The sequence below is a fragment of the Camelus bactrianus genome, chromosome 33, assembly GCF_048773025.1.
Source record: "Camelus bactrianus isolate YW-2024 breed Bactrian camel chromosome 33, ASM4877302v1, whole genome shotgun sequence".
Taxonomy (NCBI): Eukaryota; Metazoa; Chordata; class Mammalia; order Artiodactyla; family Camelidae; genus Camelus; species Camelus bactrianus.
The window spans coordinates 16,830,753-16,854,263 of record NC_133571.1 but is presented as its reverse complement, the minus strand read 5'-3'; the positions used below and the strand labels follow the sequence as shown (position 1 = coordinate 16,854,263).

The 23,511-nt window shown below is 47.6% G+C and overlaps 1 protein-coding gene across 4 annotated transcripts in view; it reads right to left on the bottom strand.

The window, feature by feature from the left end:
• The window catches only part of UBASH3B (ubiquitin associated and SH3 domain containing B), a 131,279-nt gene that overhangs the window by 92,661 nt on the left and 15,107 nt on the right, over positions 1-23,511 (bottom strand). Inside the window, exon 1 of one of the 4 annotated variants that reach the window (XM_074357099.1) lies at positions 3,065-3,355. The exons of the other annotated variants lie outside the window; for them this stretch is intronic. Within the exon in view, the coding sequence (XP_074213200.1) occupies positions 3,065-3,113 (49 nt within the window). The 5' untranslated portion in view covers positions 3,114-3,355. Of the gene's footprint in view, positions 1-3,064; positions 3,356-23,511 lie in introns of those variants that run through there. 4 annotated transcript variants of the gene reach the window in all.

The window sequence follows — 23,511 nt, the reverse complement described above, 5'->3', positions numbered from 1 at the left end:
GCTCTTCTACTCGGGAAACAGGCACTTTTCCATCAACCCTGAGCCAGTAACAGGCCTCCAAGTCCTCTTCCTCTTAGCACGTCGGTCAGTCGTTTCCTGTGTCCTGGGAGCCAGGATGCTTGCCTTCACAAAATGAGGGACTCAAAGGACAGTGAACAATACTGTACACGTTTGCCAAGGGCCCCGGAGTCTCGAATGGCCCCACTTACTCTCAAGCTCTTGAAGTTTCTATTCAATAATGACAACAAAAAAGCAGAAAAAAACTCACAGAAACAGAGAACACTGGTTACCAGCAGGGAGGGGCCCTTTAGGGTCGGGGAGCAGGAGGTACAGACCTTTGGGTGTAAGACAGGTTCAAGGGCGTCTTGCACAACATGGGCAACAGAGCTGATATTTGGAATCACTGTACGTGGAGCATAACCTTTAAAAACTGTGTTTTAAAAAGTTTCGCACAGAAACAATAAAAAGATCATGGTTTCCAGGGGTTTGGGGAGAGGGAAGGAGGGAGGAACGAATGGATGGAGCCCAAGGGATTTTTAGGGCAATGAAATTGTTCTGTGTGATACTATAGTGGCTACACATCATTATGCATTTGTCAAAACCCATAGAATGTACGACGCCAAGACTGAGCCCTAATGTAAACTATGGACCTCGGTTGGTAATAATGTGCCCATGTTGGTTCATTGATTGTACCAAATATGCCACACTGATGAGGGGTGTTCAGGGTAGGGGAGTATATACATGTGGGTGGGGAGGGCTATGTGGGAACTCTGTATTTTCTGCTCAATTCTATTGTGAACCTGAAACTGCTCCAAAAGGATAAAGTCTACTAAAAAAATTAAAATAAAAAAGTTTTTCTTTCAGACATAATCTAAAGTTTTTTTTTTAAATCAAGAAATTGCTCAGCTTTTAATACTTAATCTATGACTCCCAGCCAGGCAGGTTTCCCCATGTTTTTCAAGAGGATAAGAATCACATGCTTGATGTTTGTTTTGAAAACTAAAAAGAGAGTAAAGAAATTTCAAAGACGTATGTGGCATGGCTACAGCCAACCCAATTCAACAGCCATGTACTAAGTACCTGCCGTGGGCCAAGCTTGGGGGCGGAAGGGGCAGGGGGGTGAGGGAGAAAGGACATTCCAAAACCAGGCCAGACGCCTCAGCCGTCCTGGGGCAGTGCATGATGTGCTCCGAGGATGAGTGAGTAAGTGAACAGATGAGTGATGAATGAAAGCAACTTCAGGATTAGCAGTGAGTTGGACAGCCACCCTACTCCTTCATTTAATTGCATCAATATGGTCCAAAGAAGGGTAAGGAAAATATATGTCTTTCCCGAGTTAAAACCTGATGGTTCTTCCTGCTGCTTAATGTTTGCCCTGTTCCCCCAAACCTCAAACACATTTTTGGCGTCTAGAATCTCCTACAATTTGGGGTTCTCTGAAGTCTCCAATCTGATCTCGAATAAGGAAGGGAAGGCGTCTTCACACCTTCGGGGGAGAGAGTTTTGTATTTTATGTGATGATTTTCTCTGTCTTCCCTTCAGCGCTCTCACCCGCTCTTTATTTTAGACCCTTTCATCTCTCTATGTGCAGATGTCATTAGGTTTTGGATGAAGTGTTTCTGTGGACTGGGATTCATTTCTAAAGCAAATAATTTCATTTTTTAAGGAACAAACGCCACTTCTCAAGGGGTGTTTGCACCTCTTTGTTGGGCACACACTACGGTGATCGCGAGCCACGTGTGAGGACCGAGGGTGACGCAGCTTCTGCCCTCACTGATACTGTGGTCTCCACTGGGCGTCAAGACTAAGACACAGGAAACAGTTAAACAGCGGGACAGGCCTTGTGAGAAAGGCCACACAGGCACTAGGAGGTCAGAGGAGGGACAGGGCTCGCTGTGGGCACAAGTTGTCAAGGCAGGTTTCGAGAGGGAGAAGGGACATCTCCAAAGGCATGTTGAAAGGAAAGAAATTGGTCCCGTTCTCAGCCCTCCACCCCTCCCACCCCGAACACCCAGCTCCTCCAGAGAAGCCCTGGGCTGGTCAGCAGATTGCTACCGTGGTGGAATCAGAAGCAACCGTGGGGCTCTGGGGAAATCTCTGCGCCTTTGTGGGGCTCAGGGCCCTGAGGGGAGCGTCAGAAGGAGGGGCAGCCCCGCGATGTCGGAAACTGTGAGGATTACCCAAAAAGCAGCTCGAAAAAGCTCCCCTCCCGTGGGGTTCCCAGCAGAACTTGCCACCACAAGTGCCTCGCTGTCGTTAATAAGACTTCATTTTATTATTTCCACGCTATTTAATTTCTCCCCCTGCCTTTTAAAGAGGAACAGTTAACTTTTTGCACTTGTGTTAATTACCCTGGGGGACTTCGGGCTACAGTGCGTAACAAGAAGGCCAATTAGAATGTTTCCCACTGTCTTTTTGTTTCTTCTTGGTCCAAAATCAATAATGTCCTTCAATCCTCCCAAGAAACAACTAGATTGGTTAATACCCTCGGACAAAGAGGCCAAGAAATTCAATGCAGATGAAACAAAATCACACAATTATGCAGATGAGTAAGGCCTGTGGGCTGGGTGGGATTAACCCCCCGGGAGCTGGGAATTTTTTAATATAAAACAGGAAATATCGTCCATGGCACTAATGTTCCTTTTGTGATGGAACAAGATGATTCTGGTTAAATGTGGAGCAGTGTGTCTCTGGAACTCTAAGCGCGCGCACGCACGCACATGCGCGCGCACAGAGACACACACACATACACTCAGCGCCCTCAATCTCCCAGGGTTTGTTTCCGCGGCACAGAGTTCCTGGTCTGGGGTAGTTTAGCTGTTTACGCCAAGTGAAGCGTTCCCTCACCTGTCAGCAATATGCTTCCAAACTGCTTTCCAAACCTCTAACATCAAGATCAGAAGTAAATGACGACCGCAAATGAGGCAAACACACGAAAACTGAAGTTGAAAAAACATTAAATGCGAAGAAATGTTAAGGTTATCCACTAAACTATGAAGTTTAACAAATAATCCTAAACTTGGAGAATGATTTAAAAAGAAAAAGAAAAAAAAAAAGCACCCACCGTCTGTAACTGGTTGGGACCCCAAGCAAGAGGGCAGAGCTCTTGCCATCAAATCCTCCGTCCACTCAGCGCTGGGGACCCTGCACCTCCTTCAGGGCCTTGGGGAACCGGATCTCAAACCAAAGCTGTAGAGGAGGACTCCTGGGTCCCCAGCTCATCACCAGGGCCCGACTTCTCCTCAGACGGCGGGGCTGCTCCAACCCGCAGCATGACTGCTGCGGCTCCTGCCGGCCTCGCAGGGCCCCTCCCCGCGCTCGGCCTCCTTTATACCCACGCCTGACCCCTCATCCCGCACACCTGCCGGCTGGCGAGCCCACGTGCCCAGGCTCCTGCCTGGGGAACCACTGACAGCTGCACTCCCTCCGATTCCACCGCCCGCCTGGGGCGACCGTTATCAGTTCCTCGACTGATTTTCAAAATTAAATAGTACCATTTATGTCGATATTTCACAGACGAGGAGGCAGCGCACAGAGAACACACAGTTAAGGGCGCTGCTGGGCCAAGACCCCCACCCAGCTCTGTGACCCCCCAGAGTGGTGAGTTCTTTGAGACCAGGGGTCACACAATGCTCCCCACACTGGGAGATGTTGAAGGGGGTCCCCTGCTACATCAGAAGTGTGGTAAGTGGAAAGAGGGTGGGTTCTGGAGAGAAAGCCGGATTCTGATCCAGTCTCTGCCGCTTGCCAGCTGGGAAACCTTGAGCAGATTACCCACCCACTGCAAGCCTCAAGGTCATCTCTGTAAATTGGGACTGAAGCCCACCTCATTGTGTGGTGAGGATGAAACGAAATGACTACTTAGAGCAAGCACCTAATAGTGGCTCCTTCCCTGAGGCCCTGTCTCTAAACAGATTTAGGACTAATCCTGGTCTGGGGTTTGCACGCATGATACACTTACATGCACAACTTCAGGTTAAAAGAAATGACAGCGCTGAAGCAGAGATTTCCAAAGGGGCGGGAGACAGGCTGCAAGGAGGAGAGGGCGGAGGTGTGGGGACACTGGGGTTGGAAGCTAGCTTTAGGTCTGGCCTTTGCAGTGACACTGCGGACCCCTGCACGTGGCACTCGGGATGCCCCAGGGCCCTGTTTCTCGTACCCTTATGCCTGGTGCCTACTTAACACTTCATTTGGGCTCCACACATTCTGGGTGCTGCTTCCACAGTGTGGTGCGTCCGTCTTCTTTCTCTGCTTTAGCTTCATGCCACCTACCCTATTTTTCTAAAGTCCCATAAGCCATTCTCTACTATTGGGGGCACAGTAGGGAGAAAATGCACAAATCAAACAGTCAAATGGGGTTACTCGGGAACAGCTTTTGTCAGAGCCTAGCTGAGGGGCATGGAGGATTCTGGAAGAGCACCAGGAGGTAGAATGCAACGGCTGGTCTGCAATGTAACAGAAAGCTTTCCTGACTCCAGAGGGGTTGGGGGGAGGGGAGGTCATCTGCCATGCTGACAACTTCTCATCATCAGATGAGACAGGGGGAAATCCCCACCCTCTGAGATGAGCCTGCCAGTTGTGACAAGAAGACGACCAGGGTGATCCACAGGATACCTAGCTCCACCCAGCCACGAGGCCATAGCCCATGTTCCACCACTTTCGTCTCCTCATCGAAGGAATGTGGGCTGGGGCCGGGCTGGCTTTGGAATCAGACAAACCTCAGTTCAAATTCAGGCTCTGCCACTTACTTGTTACACAACTTTGGGCAAGTTTTCCTTTATCTGCAAGCTCAAGTGCTCTCATTCATCAGATGGGGGTGAGAGACCTCAACTCAAGAAGCTGCTGAAGGATTAAGGGAGGAGGTAGGTAAGTATCTACCCTCTCCCACAGGGACAGGTCCATGAAGCTCCCAGCTCAGCAGCTGCCTTCTCAGTAAATACTGGTCTCCTCCCTTAATTCTAGCTCTAAATTGCTGTGAACTTGGGAATCCACAGTGCAATGCAATGAGTCAGTCCCCAGTGATCTTATATGGCCACCCTGCCCTCCCTAAACCTCAACTATCAGGACATTGAGACACTGTTCATGGAAGCAGCAAATGGACAGTTCAACTTGGACAAGAAGACAGAATCAAACATGAGGCAGGACAGCAAAGGGAAACGGACCCAGAACTCGGGGGCGGTGGACCTGGGTTTGCGTTTTAGTTCCTTCAGTCACTAGCCATAAAACACATATGACTTTTGGTCAAAATTGTCTTACTATTTCTGAGCTTCAGTTTTCTCATCTGTAATATGGGAATAATCATACATGTAAAAGTGCTTTGTGGATTACAAGGTGCAATTGGAATGTTTGTGGTCAGTTACCTGCCACGATTCCTGGCAATTGATTTGAAAATGTGTCTGATTATGTGAGTTTGAAAATGCGGTTTAAATGCTTTGAGAGCTACCTAATGACCCTTGGCACTCAAACAAAACTTCAAACTTCCCCCAAACCCCCAATTCCAAATTCAAAAGACTATTGCATGGATGACTGATGTACCCCCTCTAAAAAAGCTGGGCTGACTTTCCTTTGCAATCAACAAATTCCTCCCATCGGTGACCCACTGGAGTCATCAACTACTGATGGCCTGATCTTAACTCGAAAAACAATGTGCTAAACCACCCTCCTATTTCAACAGCTAGCATAGGGCAGGGCAGGAGGAACCCCCACCCACGCTTGTTCTGAAGAGACATCATGTTGCAACCGATGTGAAAACAAGATAAAGAGAAACGTCTGTCAACAGACTCAGGCCTCCCCCAGAACTGGGCTGCTCTCTGTGTATCCTGCACCGACGGGAAGTCACCTGCAAAGCTGCTCCACCACAGCTGTGCTGTTGAACGTGCCTAAGGAAGGCTGGACAGCAGCTCAGACACACAGGCAACTCACTTATTCTAGCCTTTAGCTGTCTTTTAAAATATATATTTAGTGACATAATGCCTTGTAGGAATCATCATTAAGGTTAAGATCTTACCTGGTTAGAATTGAGGAATTAAAAATCATTTGGTCATCAGCCCGGGGGCCACAAGCTCAACGTGTCTGTTCAGTAACCTCCTACCAGCTCTATGTTGTGGGGAGCTCTAAGTGATGTATTTGAAGCTCCCTTGGATATGGCTGGGATGCAGGAACCAATGAACTGATGCCAAAGGGCTGCAAGGCAGTGCTTGTCTCTGTCTTTCCTGACTTTTGGGACGTCCAGAAAGAGAGGCATGGTGTAAATGAGGGTCCAAACAACATATCCAAGGTGCTAAGAGGGTCATAATACAGAAAACATGACATGCTTAAATGCTTATGATTAGTGAAAAAATAATTTTTTTTTAAGGAGCAAGAAAAGAAACCTCAAAGTCTCTTAGAACTGCTGAAACAGTGACAGTAGTAAATGCTTATCAGCATCCACCATCTCCGGCTGTCATCTCTCTGAGACTAAAGGACTGACTGCCATAGGGTCCAAGGAGACAGTCCCAGGAGGGGTGGAATTGTCGTCACAGCACAAGTCCGGAGGACTCGGTGTGTTTGCAGAGGAAGACCCAGGTATGCACCTTCTCCAGCCCACTAGCCTGGGTACGGGAACTCCGGTCCCTCCCCAGGCTCCTGTCAGGTAATGCCAGAGTTTCCAGCTCCTTCCAAACATCTCTGCAACTGAGTGATGACAGGTGTGGAAGGACTAGAAAGAAAAAGTGGAAGTTTGGGATTTTAAGACAGATTAGTTATGCATGGTATGCCCCCAAGTTAAGCAAGCGCTATGCTAGAAGCGGGGACCTCAAAACCAATAGGACACATTTAACTTTGGTGCCCGAGGAACCCCCGGTCCAAACCAGTCCCTTGGCTCCTCCCCCTTCCCAGTGCTCACGACGGCTTCCCATTGGCCAGGGCACTGCCCCCAGGCGCCAGCCCCAAGCCACTTCTAGGTCAGCTCGCTAGCTTTGCTTTATCTGCACCTGCAGCCCCTTTAAGTGTTTTCTTTAAAATAACTAATTTACTTTAACTCAAACACATTTTAGAGCAAATCTGATATGACTTCCATAAATAGAAAACTAGTGCCACTTGCCATAAACAGAAAATATCCAGTAATTTTTTTTAAATACAGGAAACAAAACAATCTTACTAAATTCTAGTCACGCACTCTTGCCCGTGAGTGTTCTGAGCCTGAGGCCTATAGCTGTCAGCTAAAAAGAGAGATTAACAGGTGGGGAGGGCATAGCTCAGTGGTAGAGTGTGTGCTTAGCATGCACGAGATCCTGGGTTCAATCCCCAGTACCTCCATTAAAGTGAAAGAAAGGAAAGAAACTAGTTACCTCCTCCACCATAAAGCAAAGAAAAATTTTAAAACGAGAGATTAACAAGCGTTAGAGAGGTATTAAAGATCGACTAACTCTGAGCTGAGACCCTCCCCCTTGTAAACAGAATCGGAAAAGGATTAATTGACCATCACGTGACTCACTGTTCCTTCATGTCTTGACTGCGTATCACCCAGATCAGACCACGGTCTACTAAACCCCATCTGTCCTCCCTAGCCCTCTTCACGACTGGTCCTCTACCCAGAACTTAGAACCAGGAACACCGGGGGTACCCAACACATATTTGTTGCGTATCTCAGCCTCATCATTGTCTATTCCAGCCATACCTGTAGGCTTCCTTCTCCTCAAATGACCCCTGCCCATCCATAGCCTCCGTGCCCTCCCCTCCCTGCACCCCGTATGGACTATTATCCCTCCTCCCTCCACTTTCCTCCAACTTTTCTACTCTCAGATCTTCAAGGCTCAGGCTGTGTCTTTGTCCCTTCCTGGTTTTCCCTTACCACTTCGGGCTGAGGACAGCCATCCTCTTCAGTATGCCCACCTCATAAGTACCCGGATCATCGTGACCATCCCATGATAACCACTCAATTTGCTTGTCTTTGTCTCCCCACCAGTCTCTAAACTCCTTGAGGGTTGAAACTGTGCCATCTATCTCTGGTGTTGAATGAAAGCATCTCTGGCTATTTCCCCACATGCCCTTGTTGTACCGGACAAACCTGCCTTTCCATCCTCTGAGTCTTTGTGTAGATGGTATCTTTGCCTGGAATGCCTCTGAGAAACCTTTCGGGGCCCGTTCCCCAAGCCAGCTGTGACAGTCCTTCCTCCCTGTTCCCATGAGGCCCCTGTATATCACTTTTACTGTAGAGTTTACCCCATCCCAGTGCAATTCTTTGATTCCATGCTGCCATGATTCAGTAGACTATGAGCTTCTTGTTTTTTGTGTCCCCAAGGTCTAGAGGGTGTCTGGTGCAAAGTCATTAAATATTTCTTGAAGAAAGGAATTAATGACTAGAAGGAAAATAGTTTTCGATTCACTGCTCTCCTCTTATCAGTTCCAAAAGTACCTGGAGTCACGGTCAGTAAAAGTATAAAAATATTGAATTGACTGCTGACATTTATAGAGTGCTCACTGTTGGCCACGTACTTTATAAGCGTTCTCTCGTTTAATGATTCCACAACCTTGTGAGGTAGGTACTTCTATTGAAGCCAAATTTGCAAGTGAGGAAATCTGGGCTTAGGGAAATTAAGTCACCGGCCCAAGGTTACATAAGTGGCAGAAAGGGACCCAGGCCTGGAAAAGGCCAATGTTCTTACCGCCACTCTAGCCTGGTCTGTGACTTACTGTCCGACCCACAGCCCTTCTACGTGACCAGAAGCCCAGCCCTGGGCAGACGGACCTGGGCCTGCTGTGAGCAGCTTCGATTGTGCCTTTTGAGAGCACAATGAAGCCACCAGGCTGGCCCTGCCCAAAGCACAAGGCCCCGCCACAGAGTGGCCACCCAGCCTCCTGCTTGAGACACAGGACTCAGCAAAGTCACCAGTCCCATGCTCGCCACGCGGAAGGCAGATCAAGGCAGCCTTTCACTGATTCCAGAGGCATCTCTTTCTCATTTGTGAAATAGCCACAGTTTGACATTTGGGGGTTTCCTTGCCCGTGGTAGGTGGCTACTGCGATAACAGATGACAGACTACTGCCTCTGAAAGCTTAATAAAAACGCTTTTTAAATTAAAGATTTTAAACTTTAAACTGCCTGGGGAGCAAAGTGAGAGTCCGGCTGCGCCCCAGGAGGGAGAGTCTCGGTGCAGGTTTTCTGACGGCACCCTCTGCACCAGAGCAGGGGCCACGGCTGCTCTTTCTTCACTCAGAGTCCTGTGTTGGAAGCATCTGAGGTGACAAAGGCCAGTTTCCTCTAGTTTGCACCCAAAGAAGTGAGAGAAACGTGGCTTAGCTGTGGAAGTTTTTGTCCAGAAAAACCACAACTTCTTCCTACAAAAACCAGCTTCAGATATTTGCATGAAATTTAGGAGGGGAGACAAGAAACACGAGCCTCCTTTTAAAAGTTCCTTCCTGCCTCTTGATGATGTTAACAGAATTCTCGGCAGGAAAGACAGAGGGCAGAACACACAGCCATGTGATTTCGTTTCTCCGGCAATGAGCCTCTCAGGAGAAATACTTCGTTTTGGAAAAGACGCAGGCATATCTGGACAACAAGTTAACCGCGACCTCTAATCCTGGGTTTCTTTTCACTTGCTGGAAATCAGCGTGGTCTGGGGAGAAGAATCCTGGAAAGGGGGAGGCATCCGCAAGACCTGGGATTTGGTTCCGGCTTTGCCACTTGTGTTTGTTTTATGATCTTGAACAAACCGTTGAAGTGCTCTGGGCCTCAGTCTTTCACAGAAGAAAGGGGATCAGACCCAAATGTCACGAAGTTTCCTTCCAACTCTGAGATTCTATGATATTCGGTAACATATTACACAGAACAAGACGACACCTCTGACCCACTCTTAGGGCGTCACGTCCGAAGGCAGATCCTCTCCCAGGAGCAGCGATGATTACATGGAGCCTAGGACACCACCCTCAGCCACCATTCCTTACAAATTAAGGCACAAAGATGTGAAAGAAGGGGACGAGGATGAGTTTCAGAGGGAAGGACGACTTTGCATGGCTCTCTCTGGCTTTCGTGGGCATGTATTTAAATCTGAGTGACTGCTGGGCCATTCAGTATGTCAGTGCATTAGGGGCCCAGGTCTCGGCCAGGGATGCTCAGGACTGCGGCTGTCTGGGGACAGCAGGACCCCATCTGTGGGTCAGTGGCTGCCTTCTCTGATCTGCTTCTGCACTGGCTGAGCTGACGTGCCACAGTGGCTTCCTGTGTAACCTTCTTTCCACTGACCTTCAGGCAGACTAACACAGCTAAACCACACGGGCCTCAAAAACCTTGAGAATTCAATTCTCCTTTTTGGTACTTGACTTAAGAAAATAATCAGATGGAAAGTAAGCTAATAATAAAAGCTACCGTTCATGGAGAGCTCACGGCGTGTAAGGCACGGTGCTAAGAACGTTCTGCATGTTCTTCTATATGATCCTCATGGCCATGCTTTGAAATGCATATTATTATTTCCATTTTATAAACGATAAAAATCAAGACTTTTAATTTCACTCTGCTATTCAGGACACTGAAATTTTTGCATAAGAATGTTCATCGCAACAAATTGGCCTAGATTTCTCAAAATAGGGAATTGATTAAATGGTGTATTCATCGAATGGCATTCTAGAAATGCATGAGAAATCATGTGGGAATAATTAATGACATAGAAAAACGTTTGCAACAAATTACTAAGTAATAATCCTAACTTTGTTTAATTTTTATATAGTTATATATATAACAGGGTATTTGTTCTTTGTATTTTTCTATCATTTTCCAAAAGTTACATAATAGGCATATATTACTTTTTAAACTGTTATTTAAAAGCTGATCACAAATAACCAAAAGCCCATCCCTACCCATCTCCATGTCTGTATCCTAGAGAAGGCACTAGATTCAGTCTCTATACAACAGACATCTCCCCAGTCAGAGCCAAGAGGTCCCCTGAGCTGCTGCCCTCGTTCCTTAGGCATGTGGCGCACGCATGCAGGGCTGAGTCGAATTTTAAGGCAGATGAACAGTTCTCTCCCTAAGGTTGTGGCTCATGCGATGCCATTTGGCCCAGATCACTATGCCCCAAGGAAGTCAGGCAGGGCACCCAAACGAAATTTCCAAATAAAACAAAACAAAGTTCATGAATACTCTCTGCTCAATTATTATTATTATTGTTATCATTACTGTCAAAATCAGTGGCAGGAAATGAGGCATTTGTGTCAGGATGGGGAGAAGAGACAATTCAGGGTGGAGGAGAAGGGGCAAGAGGCGTGAGAGAGTAATAGGGGCTCTGGCTTCAGGCAGGCACAGGTTAGAATCTTGATCCCTTTACTAACTGAAGGACACTGGACAAATCCTTAACTTTCTTGTTTGTGACATGTGTTTAAAGGGGCTCTTCAAAGGGATAAAGCAAGCAGGTAAAGAAAAAAAAAGCATCATAGGGAACATGCAGCTGGTGTTTAACTTTCTCCCAGCATCTCCTCACCCAACCTCTCCCCAACGCAACACACCTGTTCCCCAACATCCTCAAGTTCCCGCATCCTGCCCCCTGCAGGAGAGGAGCAGAAAACCTTCCACTGGAAACCCAGTGTTCTGAGGGACCATCTCCAAGGGAAGGTTTGAATCAAAGTGCCAAGCCATGCAGTCATCCCGGCCACATGAGATTCAGGCAGGATCCCAAACAGATGGCAAACTCCCACGTTAGGCAGACCCGGAGATGCTGTGGCCTCACTGGGTTTATCAGACGCTCCTCTAGCATCTAAGGTGCTGGTCTTACAAATACCTACCATTCGTGTGGCTCGGGATAAACTTTCAACTTTTCATGTTTATTGCACCTCACCTCATTGAGGGTATGAAAAGTGGGGGAAATGGCTTCATTTTTACTTAGGGGAAAACAGGGCTCACTCAGAGAGCTTGGGTGATTTGTTTGGGGTAGGTCGGCACATGGGTGGGGAGGTAGGGGGAGAAGGGGGTTAAGGGAAGGAGGGAGCCCATGCCTGGTCTGGTTATTCCAAGGAGGCATTAGTGGCAGGAAAGGCAGAGGACACAGAATATTCTAGTCTCTACTGTCCCCTCAGTGTCCCTCCCTGCCCCCCCCCGCCTCTATTCACGTGCCCAAGGGGGCTTTCCTCCCAGGCCACGCTCTTTCCCTGTACAGCACGGCCCCGAGCCTTTGCCTGCACAAATATTTAATCCAGCCTCCAAACATTTAATCCTTGCTTTCTGAACCTTGAAGACCATCTCAGCACCACCTCCCGCTGTGTCATGCACCCACCACTGCCCAGTCACGGCATCCCCAGGCTCCAGCGAGGGGACCGGCGCTCCCCGCTCAGAGCCCTGAAGTCCAGCGGGGCCCTGTGCTTCCTCACAGAGCCGACGTGAGTCTCGATGGATCTACCCTAGGTCGTGTGTTGGCCGGTGTTTCTAGATACTCCTCCTTCAGGGACAACTGTTATATCTGACTTGACATGACTCAGCTCGGAGGAAAAGGGTGCTGCTCCCGGGTGCCCTCAGGCTCTGTCTGGCTGACCTTCCGCTGGGCAGTAAACAGGCCCGGACGGTGCGTATTCCCCACAGGACCCCAGGCCACACAAGGCTGAAGCTGGGGTGGGACTTCCCAGAGGGCTCCCCGAGGGGCCCGGGATGAATCCTGCTCCTCGTGGGCCTTTGTTTCCCATGAGCAGAGAGAGGAGAGGGACTGGTGGTCTGCGGCGGGTGCACCAGGGGAGACTGGTTTAAGGCCCAGGGTCAGTGCCTGCTTGCCCGGCCCAGGGACCTTGTGCAACTCACTTGGCCTCTCAGAGGCCCAGGTTCCTCATCCATAAATGGTCCTAAGAGTATCTGTTCCTCCTTCACCTCGGCAGGGCTGCTGAGACGTTCAAGTAAGGTAACACAATCAGAAATGCTTTGTAAACTGTAGTGTGCCGTACCAATGAGAGGTCCCACTGTTTCTGGGGGGGGTGGTGTCTGGTCATCAGACGTCAGGTGTGAGTAGGCCTATTTCTGCGAACATTCAAGGGAAGAAACACTCAGAGGGAAGCACTGCCCCAGGTAAGAAGCACAGGGAGGGGACCAAGACGAATGCACTCGTTAACTCTAGAATATTTCTGGAGCACACGCTTTTCTAGATCAGGATGATGGAGGAGACAGTCAAAGTCCTTGCTCTCAGGAAGCTGCATTCCAACAGGAGAGTCAGCAGAGAATGAGAGAGCAAACAAAAACCAAGGTAAGTCGTCCTCCCACTGTGGCGCCAGTGGGCTTTTCCTGTTCTGAGGCTGCAGGAATGAGGGCTGCAAACCCCGTGTTAATCCAAGGAGAAGACCCAGAATTGGTGAAAGAAGTTACCTTTCCCTGCAGGACAACATACAGTTGCAGACCTGGGGCACGTGAAGTTGTGTTGGTTCTTTCTATTTTGGCAAAGCGACAGCATGATGAAATGTTGGTGAGCCAGAGATTTTAAGGAATGAGAGATCTGGACCAATGATTTTTCAGTGATAGAAGGATTTCTAGCCCCAGCTTGGAATCCTTGTTGAAATTTTAAAAACGGAATACAAGCCTGTATCACTTTGAGTTCCTCTCCCTTTTTTCCAAATGCAGAAAACTGAACCAAATAATTTCAGTTTTAAAATTGCTCATATATCATCCTTCCTAATATATCACTTCCTCCAGGAAGCCTCCCATCACTCAGAGAGATTAATACCACCCCACCCCACCTTTTCTGTAGCTATAGCATCTGTGAGTCACTCCACACATCACTCTGACGATATACTCTCACCCCTGTGACTTATGGGTTTATCCCTCACTGGAGGATGAGCATCCCCAGGCCACAGCTATGCTTTATTTGATTTTGAATCCCCAACACCTGACTATCATGGAGGACACACAGTAGATACTCAATAAATGCTTATTCACAAGATCACTTCTCACTGGTCCGTCTTGTAGCTACAGCCTGTGTAGTCGATGGGCTGAATGGGAACCCAGATTCCAGGGCACTTTGCAAGTTAGTTTAACAAGACAAATGCCCCATCTTAGCTTGGTCTTCAGTGATTCTCCCATTTTCCTACAAGGACTTGTGCTTTAGCAGGTGTCACAGCAAAAGCTCCTGGTCAGGTAAGGTTTTGATCCCAATAAAATCTACATTAGAGGGGAGGGTATAGCTCAGTGGTAGAGTGTATGCTTAACATGCACAAGGTCCTGGGTTCAATCCCCAGTGCCTCTGCTTAAACAAACAAAAAAACTGCATTAAAAATTTATAGTTTCCTCTTGATTGAACTATCAATTTAGAACTACCAGAAAAAGATGTTCCATGATACCCTAGTGCTGCCACCAGCATAACCCAGACTATGGGAAACTATAGACACATGACCTAGTTTTGCCAACCAAAAAATTACAAATGAAAAAATAGAAGGGCGGGAAAAGAGGGTAGCCACGCTAAGAGATGTATCTGTCAATTTACATACGAACCTTATTTGAATCCTGGTTCACACACAAAATGTATATTCTAAAAACATTATAAGGCAGTAGAGGACGTATGACCACTGACTGGATATTTGATGTGACATAATTATTTATATTTCAGGTGTGATCATGATCCTATGGTCATATTTTGAGAAGAGTTGCAGGGGTAGGGGTATAGCTCAGTGGTAGAGCACATGTTTGGCATGCAGGAGGTCCTGGGTTCAATCCCCAGTACCTGCACTAAAATGAAAATCATAAACTTTAAAATAAAAAAAAAGAAGAGTTGCAGTCTTTTAGGGATCCATATGGAAATATTTATAGATTAAATAATCTGGAGGCGGGTGGAGAAATCGGTAGGGAAGATGAAATAAGATCAGGTAGGAATGACTCAATGCATTGTTTCGTTACACTATTCTTACTACCTTTAGATAAATTTGAGAATCTCCATTAAAATTTTTTAAAATCAGTTAAGTCGTTAAATTTTCGAACTGGTGGGTTCTACAGAGGAGGCGTCTCTGTGACGGTGCTGTGAGTGGTGCTGGCCCCCTGGAGGGGCAGGGCAGGCTGCAGGCAGCCCAGAGCTCGGTTCCTCCCCAAGACTGGCTGGGAGAGCTGGCCCTGGTGTCCTGATAAACGTCTTCCTCAGAGAAGCTCCTGGTTAGACAGATGTGCAGCTCAGGCCCCAGGAACCAAAGGAAAGGAAAAGAAGTATTTCTCAACTTCTCATATGAAAAAAAATTTTTAAAGCCCAGGAAAGGCAGCCTGCAAAGAATATGGGATTTGGAATCAGAGGTCTTGGAATCCCTCCTTGCCCCCAAGCTGGGACCAGTGAACGGCTCAGTGCCTCAATGTGCTCATCTATGAAATGGGACTATGATGGCCCTCCACATGCAAGAACTGTGGTGAGGGTAAGAGGAGATCTGATGGGAAGGTGGGAGGCAGCTCCGTGCGGTGGGTCAGAGACATGGGGCTGAACGGTGGCTCCACTGTGGTATCCACATAGTCAAATACTAAATAAATGAAAACTATTGTAATTAATTATTTAAGAAAAAGCAATTTGTTCAAGGCCTCAAAGTGAGTCAGCAGGGTAGTACACAGGAGAATTTGCACTCCACCGTCCTCCCCGCTAACCCGAGGCGCTTCCTTCATGGCTCTGTCTGGGCAGCGGATTCACAGCCGGTAACTTTTTGACATGCAGTAAGGATGGAAAGGAGGAGCTAGGTCATCTTGTTCTGACAGCTGGACCACCCCGGGTGACAGTGAACCATTCTCAGCATACATGGCTTCCCAAGCTGAGGCAGAGCATCCAGGATGTCCTGACCAAGCCTTGTGTGACGGCAACAGACGAGCATCCTTTGAGTCCCCTCCCTGCAGCACTCAGTAACTGCACAGGCTTCTCCCAGCCTCCATGTAGAAACACTTTTAACCCCAGCCCTGCCAGGATCAAGCTAATGAGGGGGACACGTATGTGTGCGTGTGTGTGTGTGCGCGTGTGTGTGTTTGCACGTGTGCATATGCGTGTATAAGAGGATGCATACGAACCTACGACTCCTGTTACCTTAGTGGGGCAGTGACCTATCTCAGTGCCAGAGCAGAACAGGAAACAGGGAGCAGGACCCCCAGACAACAGATAGCTGGACCCTACTTCCCTGAGGCCCAGCTTTATTCAGAGGTGAGCTCAGCCACGTTCCCGGAGGACCTCCCCGCAATGTGATTTCCCAGTGGAATATTCACTTTGGCTTATGCAGAACGTGTATTCTGAATCTCATCATCGTCTTTCTGTGTCCAAAGACAGAGCATAAGAGGACCAAGGAGACAAAAACTCCGTTTCCTTTGTGAGCGACTGTTTCTGTTTGACTAAGGAAAAGAGAAAAAGGGCCACAGCTGGGGATATGCATTTACAGAGAATGTGGAATTTATTGGTAGGATTTTTTTTCTTCCTTCTAATTAACAGTGTCTGGGATTTTACTGTAAGAATCCCTATCGCTTCCCCCAGTTTTGGATAAGGAAACAAATGGACACTTGATTCACTGTATTATGCTTTTAAACAGCTATTATGATGAATGACATTAGTTACTACAAACAAGCAATATTGAAATAAAAACAAATAGGTACAAACAAAATAATGTGTAGCCAAACTTCATTTGTTACGGAGTGGCACCTACTCTAACTTTTATTCTGCTGAATTAAAAAAAGCCTAGGGTTGAACAGAGCCTAGGGTTTTGTTCTGCATAATGCATTTTCCCAGCAGAGGCCACTCACAGTATTTGGCTTTGTCAAAGCAGCTTTGACATTAAAAAGCCCTTAACTAATTGTAACTTATCAGAAAGAAAAAGTTAATTTGTCTTTTAAGCATTTCTTATTCTGCTGCAGTTAAGGGGGAAAAAACAGAGGTCTAGCTTTTTCAAGTCGGTTGTATGTGAAGCGGGGGTCGAGTCTTTGCTTGGGGTGTTTGCTTGGAAATAAACAGGCCTGTGTTTGAGAGTCCTAACCAGTAAGTAGCTGTGTTTCTTTGAGCAGGTCAGTTTCCCTCTCCGGGCCTCCATTTTCTCATCTGAAAAATAAAGATTTGGTTTGAATGTCATTCCCAGCTCACTGGGTTTTCGCAACAAAGCATAAAGGTCAGGAGGTATGACTTAAAAGCTGAGGCTTAGAATCTTAAAGATCGAGGTCAGCAAACTACAGCCCATGGTCAAATCTGGCCTGCTGCCTACTTTTGCACAACCTGCCAGCTAAGAATGGTGTTTACATTTTTAAATGGTTGGAAAAAATCAAGAGAAGAATATTTTGTGACAGGCAAAACTTACATGAAATTCAAATTTCAGTGTCCATAAATAAACTTCTATTGGAACACAGCCACCTCATTTGTTTACATTTGTCTGCTTTTGCACCACAATGGCAAAGTCAAGTAGTTGCCACAGAGACCGTGTGGCTGGCAAAACCTAAAATATTTACTCTCTGGGTCTTTACAGTCTGCTGACCCTTATAGATCAACATGGCTGCAACTTTAAGGTACATACCGATCACCTAGGGAATCTTATTAAAATGTAGATTCTGACTTAGTGGGTTTGAGGTGGAGCTGAGATTCTGCATTCCCAACAAGCCCCTGCATGGTGCCAAAGCCAGTGGTCTGGGGACCACATTTTGTGTGACGAGGCTGGGCTCTATCTGGTTATGCCATGTATTTGCTCGATATCCTTTGGTGCCTTTCCAGGACCTCCAGAAGAAACTCAGACTCCTTACTATAACGTGATTCTTGCCCATCCATCCAGCTTCACTGCCCACGGTGCATCTCAAGCACATACCTGGAAATGCACTCCAGGTGTGCACACACACGTCCTCCACTCCCTGATGCCCGCACTTTCTTATCCACGTGCCTGTGCAAACACTGATCTCTGCCTATGACATCCTCTCTTCTCCCCACCTCTCCACCCTCAACACGCCCAGTTGTTCAACTTCTTGTCCTTCGGCGCAAGTGGCACCTTCTTTGAAAGGCGCTTGCCCAGATTTCCTGAAGCTGAGCCAAGAGGCCCTTTAGAGAGGGACCCATGCTCCTCTTTGCAGCCTGAATTGCATGGCCGATGCCACTGACATCCTTAAAGCAGAAGTCATCCTGTTTATTCCTACATGCCCACTGACCAAGCACAGTGCTTGGTGCATGGTGGGGGTTTAACGTGCATTATTTGAAATGGGACAAGGACCCCCCAGAGAATCAAATGAGAAGCTGGGGCTAGAGCCCACACCTTCAGAATCCTGGTGTGTGTTTTCTTTTCCCTGAGCCATGCCTCAGAGATGGATGGACGTATTAGCGCTTTGGCATTTCAAGCAGAGGGAAATGCAGCCTGTGCTCTGAAACTCTTAGAGTGTTTGCGAGTAACAGCCCCTTCCCAAGGCTGGCAACTCTGTGGCGCACAGAGAACTCCTGAGCCCAGGGAGCAGCTCCTGAAGACACACCTCTTGGCCTCTAGGCAGCAGGTCCTGGCAGCAGCGCTGACAGAATCAGCACCCACAGCAGTGAGTCAATCTTCCCGGGGCCGACCCGTGCAGAGCACTGATAAGTGGTTGGTGAGGAGGCTTGGGAAAGAGACGCAGTCTTCATCACCTTCTCTCTGAGGCTGCAAGCATTTCCCTTCTCATTTCTTTTTTTTTTTTTTGTGGTGGGGGGGTGGATTGGGTTTATTTATTTATTTTAATTTATTATTATTATTATTATTATTATTATTATTATTATTATTATTATTATTATTATTATTATTATTGTTATTATTATTATTATTTTAATGGAGGTACTGGGGATTGAACCCAGGACCTCGTGCATGCTAAGCAGGTGCTCTACCATTGAGCTATACCCTCCTGCCTCCCTTCTCATTTCTTATGGCTTCTGCTTCCTTATTGGTCACCTGGACCCAGAGGAATGTAGGTCAGACAGACAGACTCAGGCTGGGTGCAGCCACAGGGAAAGAAGGCAGGGGGTGTGATCCCTCTGGCAGCCCGGCTAGGTGAGAGGGCTGGGGCAGGAGGGAGGGGATGGTGTGTAGAGGAGCCACAAGGTACCCTGAAATATGCCCCCACCTGCTCTACATGGCATCTTCCCCACCCCTCCTCCTAAAATCCCCATCATGAGATTCACAGAGCTATTCTCCCCAGGTCATTGCTAGTTGCAGTGGACTGAACTGAATGGCGTCCCCACGCCAACCTTGCACACTCATACACTGAATCCCTGGCCTCCAGCGTTACGCTGCTTGGAGATGGGGCCTCTGGGAGGTAATTAGGGTTAGATAAGGTCTTGAGGTTGGAGCACAGATCTGATAGGATTAGTGTGCTTATTAGAAGAGATACCAGGGAACTCACTCTCTCTCTTTCCCCCAAGTGCCCACCTGGGAGAGGTCACATAAAGACACAGGGAGCAGGTGGCCATCTGCAAGCCAAGAAGAGGGCCCTCACCAGAACCCTAACCCTGCCAGACCTTGATCTTAGACTTGCAGCCTCCAAGCTGTGAGAGAAATCAATGTCTGTCATTTAAGCCCACAGTTAAGCTGTGGTGCCTTGTCTGTTATGGCAGCCTGAGCTGGCTGAGACGGCAGCCTTCTTTCCCGGGTAAATTGATCAAGTTCAGTTTCCTTCAATGAACCTTGATTAAGCTCGAGAAGGCAGGGGGCAAGTCCAGTTTTCTTGCCGTTGTCTCCCTAGCACCTAGCACCCAGCACAGGGCACATGAATAATAAATGTTAATAAAGAAATGAATGAATGAGCTGAGCGCCTGCTATGTGCTAGGCACCATGCAGAGCGCTAGGGAGATGAAAAACCAGGCCACTATCACTCCAAGGAGACACGATCTAGTCTGGGAGACTCATGCAAACTGACGATGCCCATGTGATAGAAGGGCTCCAGCAGAGCTGTGGGATGGGCACACGCATTCTGCTTCATCATGGGAGTGGAGAGGTGGGTAGAGAAACACAAAAAACAACTAGTACAAACTGAGAAATTCTCTCAAAGGAGAGTATATTTGAAAAGCAAGTATACAATTGCCCCTAAGAGAAAAACGCACCTAGGAAGAAGGCATTTGTTGATTTGTTGATTCATTAACAAATCTGAGCAAGCCCAGCAGTGTTGGAAATGCAGGAACTCCAGTGCTCAGAGACAGCCGGATCCACAGAGGGGCAGGGTGGGATAAGGGACCAGAAAGACAGGCAGCAAGCAGACTGTGCTTACCTCCTGACTGATAGTGATGCCTGGAAACCCACCAAAGGGAAAGAAACAGAAGTCGTTTCAATAGTGGAGGAATGGTGGACTGTTGGTGTCTTGAACCTCTATAGTGAAGTCTCCCGAGGGCTGTTAGGTGAGGTAGAAAGGCGTAAGGCTCTGAAGCCAGACTAATTCTAAGATGTTGGTGCCATTACTTACAAATTGGAAAAAATTTTTAATTGATCTGTCTCGCTTTTCACATTTGTCAAATGGAAATACTATGTTCTAATCCCCTCAGGATTGAGGAAAGAGTGAAAGGACACATAGTAGGTTCATATCAAATGTAAGACCTCTCCAGCTGTCTGTCTCCAATTAAGAAGCTCCAAACACCCTGCAGTTCCAAGATGGTCCTTTGAAAGCTTGGGGGAAACGGCTGCAGCCCGTCCTACCTCCCCAGTTTGGTGACTATCTGCTGCTTTCGTATCTACCCTCTTCCTAAACTCAGGGACTCAGAAGGGGCAGGAAAGCATCCTTTTTGTCTCTGGCGCCTGTGAAGCTACATGCTGCTTGGCTTATCAAAGGTACTTGAAACTTCGGAGAACTAAACTGCACAGATGGGCAAAGCGGATGTAGACTGTCTTAACCAAAGTCACAAGACAGATGGACAGTGGCGTTAGTTCTAGAACCTTGACCTCACAGTCCACAGATTTCTTGAGACCACCTGGCATCAGACCAATCGAAACAAAGACTCCGATCTCATCCTGTGGCGTATGTGTTCCTTTCCAAATCCTCACCAAATGGGAACTGCCACCCAGCAATGAGCAACCCATGTCACCATCCTCCCTCTCAGAAGCGGCATCCGCACTTTCGCACGGAGAAGCAGACACAACACTCGAAACAGCTCTTAAAACGCTTTCCTGCTATGTGGTCTATAAACACAGGAAACGGCAGCTGGCTGGGTTGCTGGTAACATTTATTTGCCAGTCAGGGTGCGAGAGCTCTGTGTGTGAGTTTAAAGCTGTGATCCAGGAACGAAAATAAACCAGTAAAGAAGAAACTGAGACGCCCTGACTCCAGCTCTAATGGAAAAGCCTCTGGGGTCAGAAAAACGAGGGCTGGGAACACAGCTCTGCCACTTATTCGTGATCCACGTTAAAGAACCATTTGAGCTTCCACTGTCTCATTTGTAAGTGGGTCTGTTAATAATACTCCATAGGTTTTCAGTGAAGGGTGACTTAGTGTTTATAAGGAGCTGTGAGGCCAGTGACTGGCACATCAAAGAGGATTAAAAAATATTTATCATCCTGCTCCGTGGTGTGTACCCAAAGCAGTTGAAAACTTACGTGCACATAAATGTTGACAACAACCTTATTCATAATTGCCAAAAATCGGAAGCAACCAAGATATCCTTTATTAGGTGAATGGACAAATAAACTGGTATACCCAGACAGCAGAATATTATTTATTGCTAAAAAGAAATGAGCTATCAAGCCATGGAAACGTGGAGGAACATTGAGTACATATTACTAAGGAAAAGAAGTCTATCTGAAAAGGCTACCTAACTGGATGTTTCTACCCAGATGACATTTTGGAAAAGGCCAAACTATGCAGACAGGAAAAGATCAGTGGTTTCCAGGGGCTGCAGGGGAGGGAGGCGTGAACAGACAGCAGGTGGCGCACAGAGGATTTTTCAGGGCAGTGAAATGATATCACCATGATGGATACATTTCTCCAAACCCATAAATGTTCAACACCAAGAGTGAACCCGAAGGTAAACTTCAGGCTTTGGGGGATTACGAGGTTTTAATGTAGGTTCGTCAACTGTAACAAATGTCGCACTCTGGTGAGTGATGCTGGTGATGAGGGAGGCTGTGCACGTGTAGGGGCAGAGGGTACACGGGACCGTCCTCTTAATTTTACTACAAACCTAAAAGGGCTTGAAACAGTCTTTAAAGAAAATGGTATTTCCCTCCAACGCCTTTGAGGACCTAATATAAACTCACTTGACAGCATGCAGATCTTTGGAAGAACTAAGGACCCCCAAGGAGAGCTATTCACTTGCTCCTGGGTGATCCCATAGCACCATTGACAGCCCTGTTTCTGGGCACATAGCAGTGTGCAACACACTTATTTGATCACTTCCTGGTCTTCTGTATCAGACTGGGAGCACCAGGGTGGTGGACACCATTCCTTATTCATACTTGTTTGTTTCTTTTGACGCTATCACAGTGCAAGCCCAATAAATGTGTTAGAAAAACCCCACAAATAGCGCCATTAACGGAAAATTAGTGGAAGTAAAGGCACCCGAACCCTCGACATACAGCTCAAAAATGTTGCTTCACTATACTGGCAGAAGTCTGGCAGTAAGCTGAGAAAGACTGAAGAAACATGACAGTACTTCCTCCTTTATCACGATCTCTTCTTTTTTTTTTAAAGAAGCCAACTCCCTCTGCAGAAAGGGCAATTCCAGGGCAAAGGGTACCAAACGAGGAAACAGTCTTGGATTCTTTAGCAAAAAGTGTTGCAATATACATTGTCTCCACCATCAGAAACTGCACCGACAACAAGAAGGGCATCAGCCCTTCTGGAATTTCCTATTGCGAGGAGTTAAAGGCTGACCTAAGGCTATTCCTCTTACTGCTGAAAATTGCAGTCTCCCAAGCCTATTAATAAACTCAAAGCCACCCTCATTCCCTTTCTCTCCAATCTAACAGTTCCTTCTCTTCCTTCTTACAGGGGCTCTTCTGCCCCAGCGTGGTTACACTGGACGTCAGTGCATCCTGCTCACTGCTGCATCTCTGAGCCTCTGCCCACCCCCCGCTCCCAAAATGCTGAACATTTGGGATCACATGCCCAGATCCTTGCCAGCAGCTGGTGCACCTCATTCAGGACTGCCTGCCCAGCGGGCGAGTGCCAAGGCTCACCCTTTCTGAGGTCCTGGCTCCAGTCCCTCAGTCCATCACTGCACATCCCTTCAGTCCTTGTGCGTGGATAGTCCATTCCTAGCCAGCCCTGGAGATGGGACCACTCCAAAAGACGGTGCCTGGAATCAGATGTTCAGAGAATCCCAGAGACTTGGCAGCAAGACACTCTGCGGACAGCAGGCTGGGCGGAAGGTGCACACGCCCTTGCTGTGGGACAGCTCCAGCAGCCCTTCCCGCGCCTCGGCTGCTCAGTCCCTGGGGGGAGTCAGTGGGCTTCCTCTCTCATCCTTCTGTCCTCGTGCTCGTGGCCCTGGGACTACCTAGTTGTTCTCTTTAATCGCTTTATGCGCCTTTTATTTCTGTAACTTTCATTTCCACCCTACCCCCATATTTTAAATGGGGAAAATGATCTATTCTACTATCGTGGCGCCGTAGAGAGAATCATGCATGTGAAAGCACCTGTGCAAAAGCTCA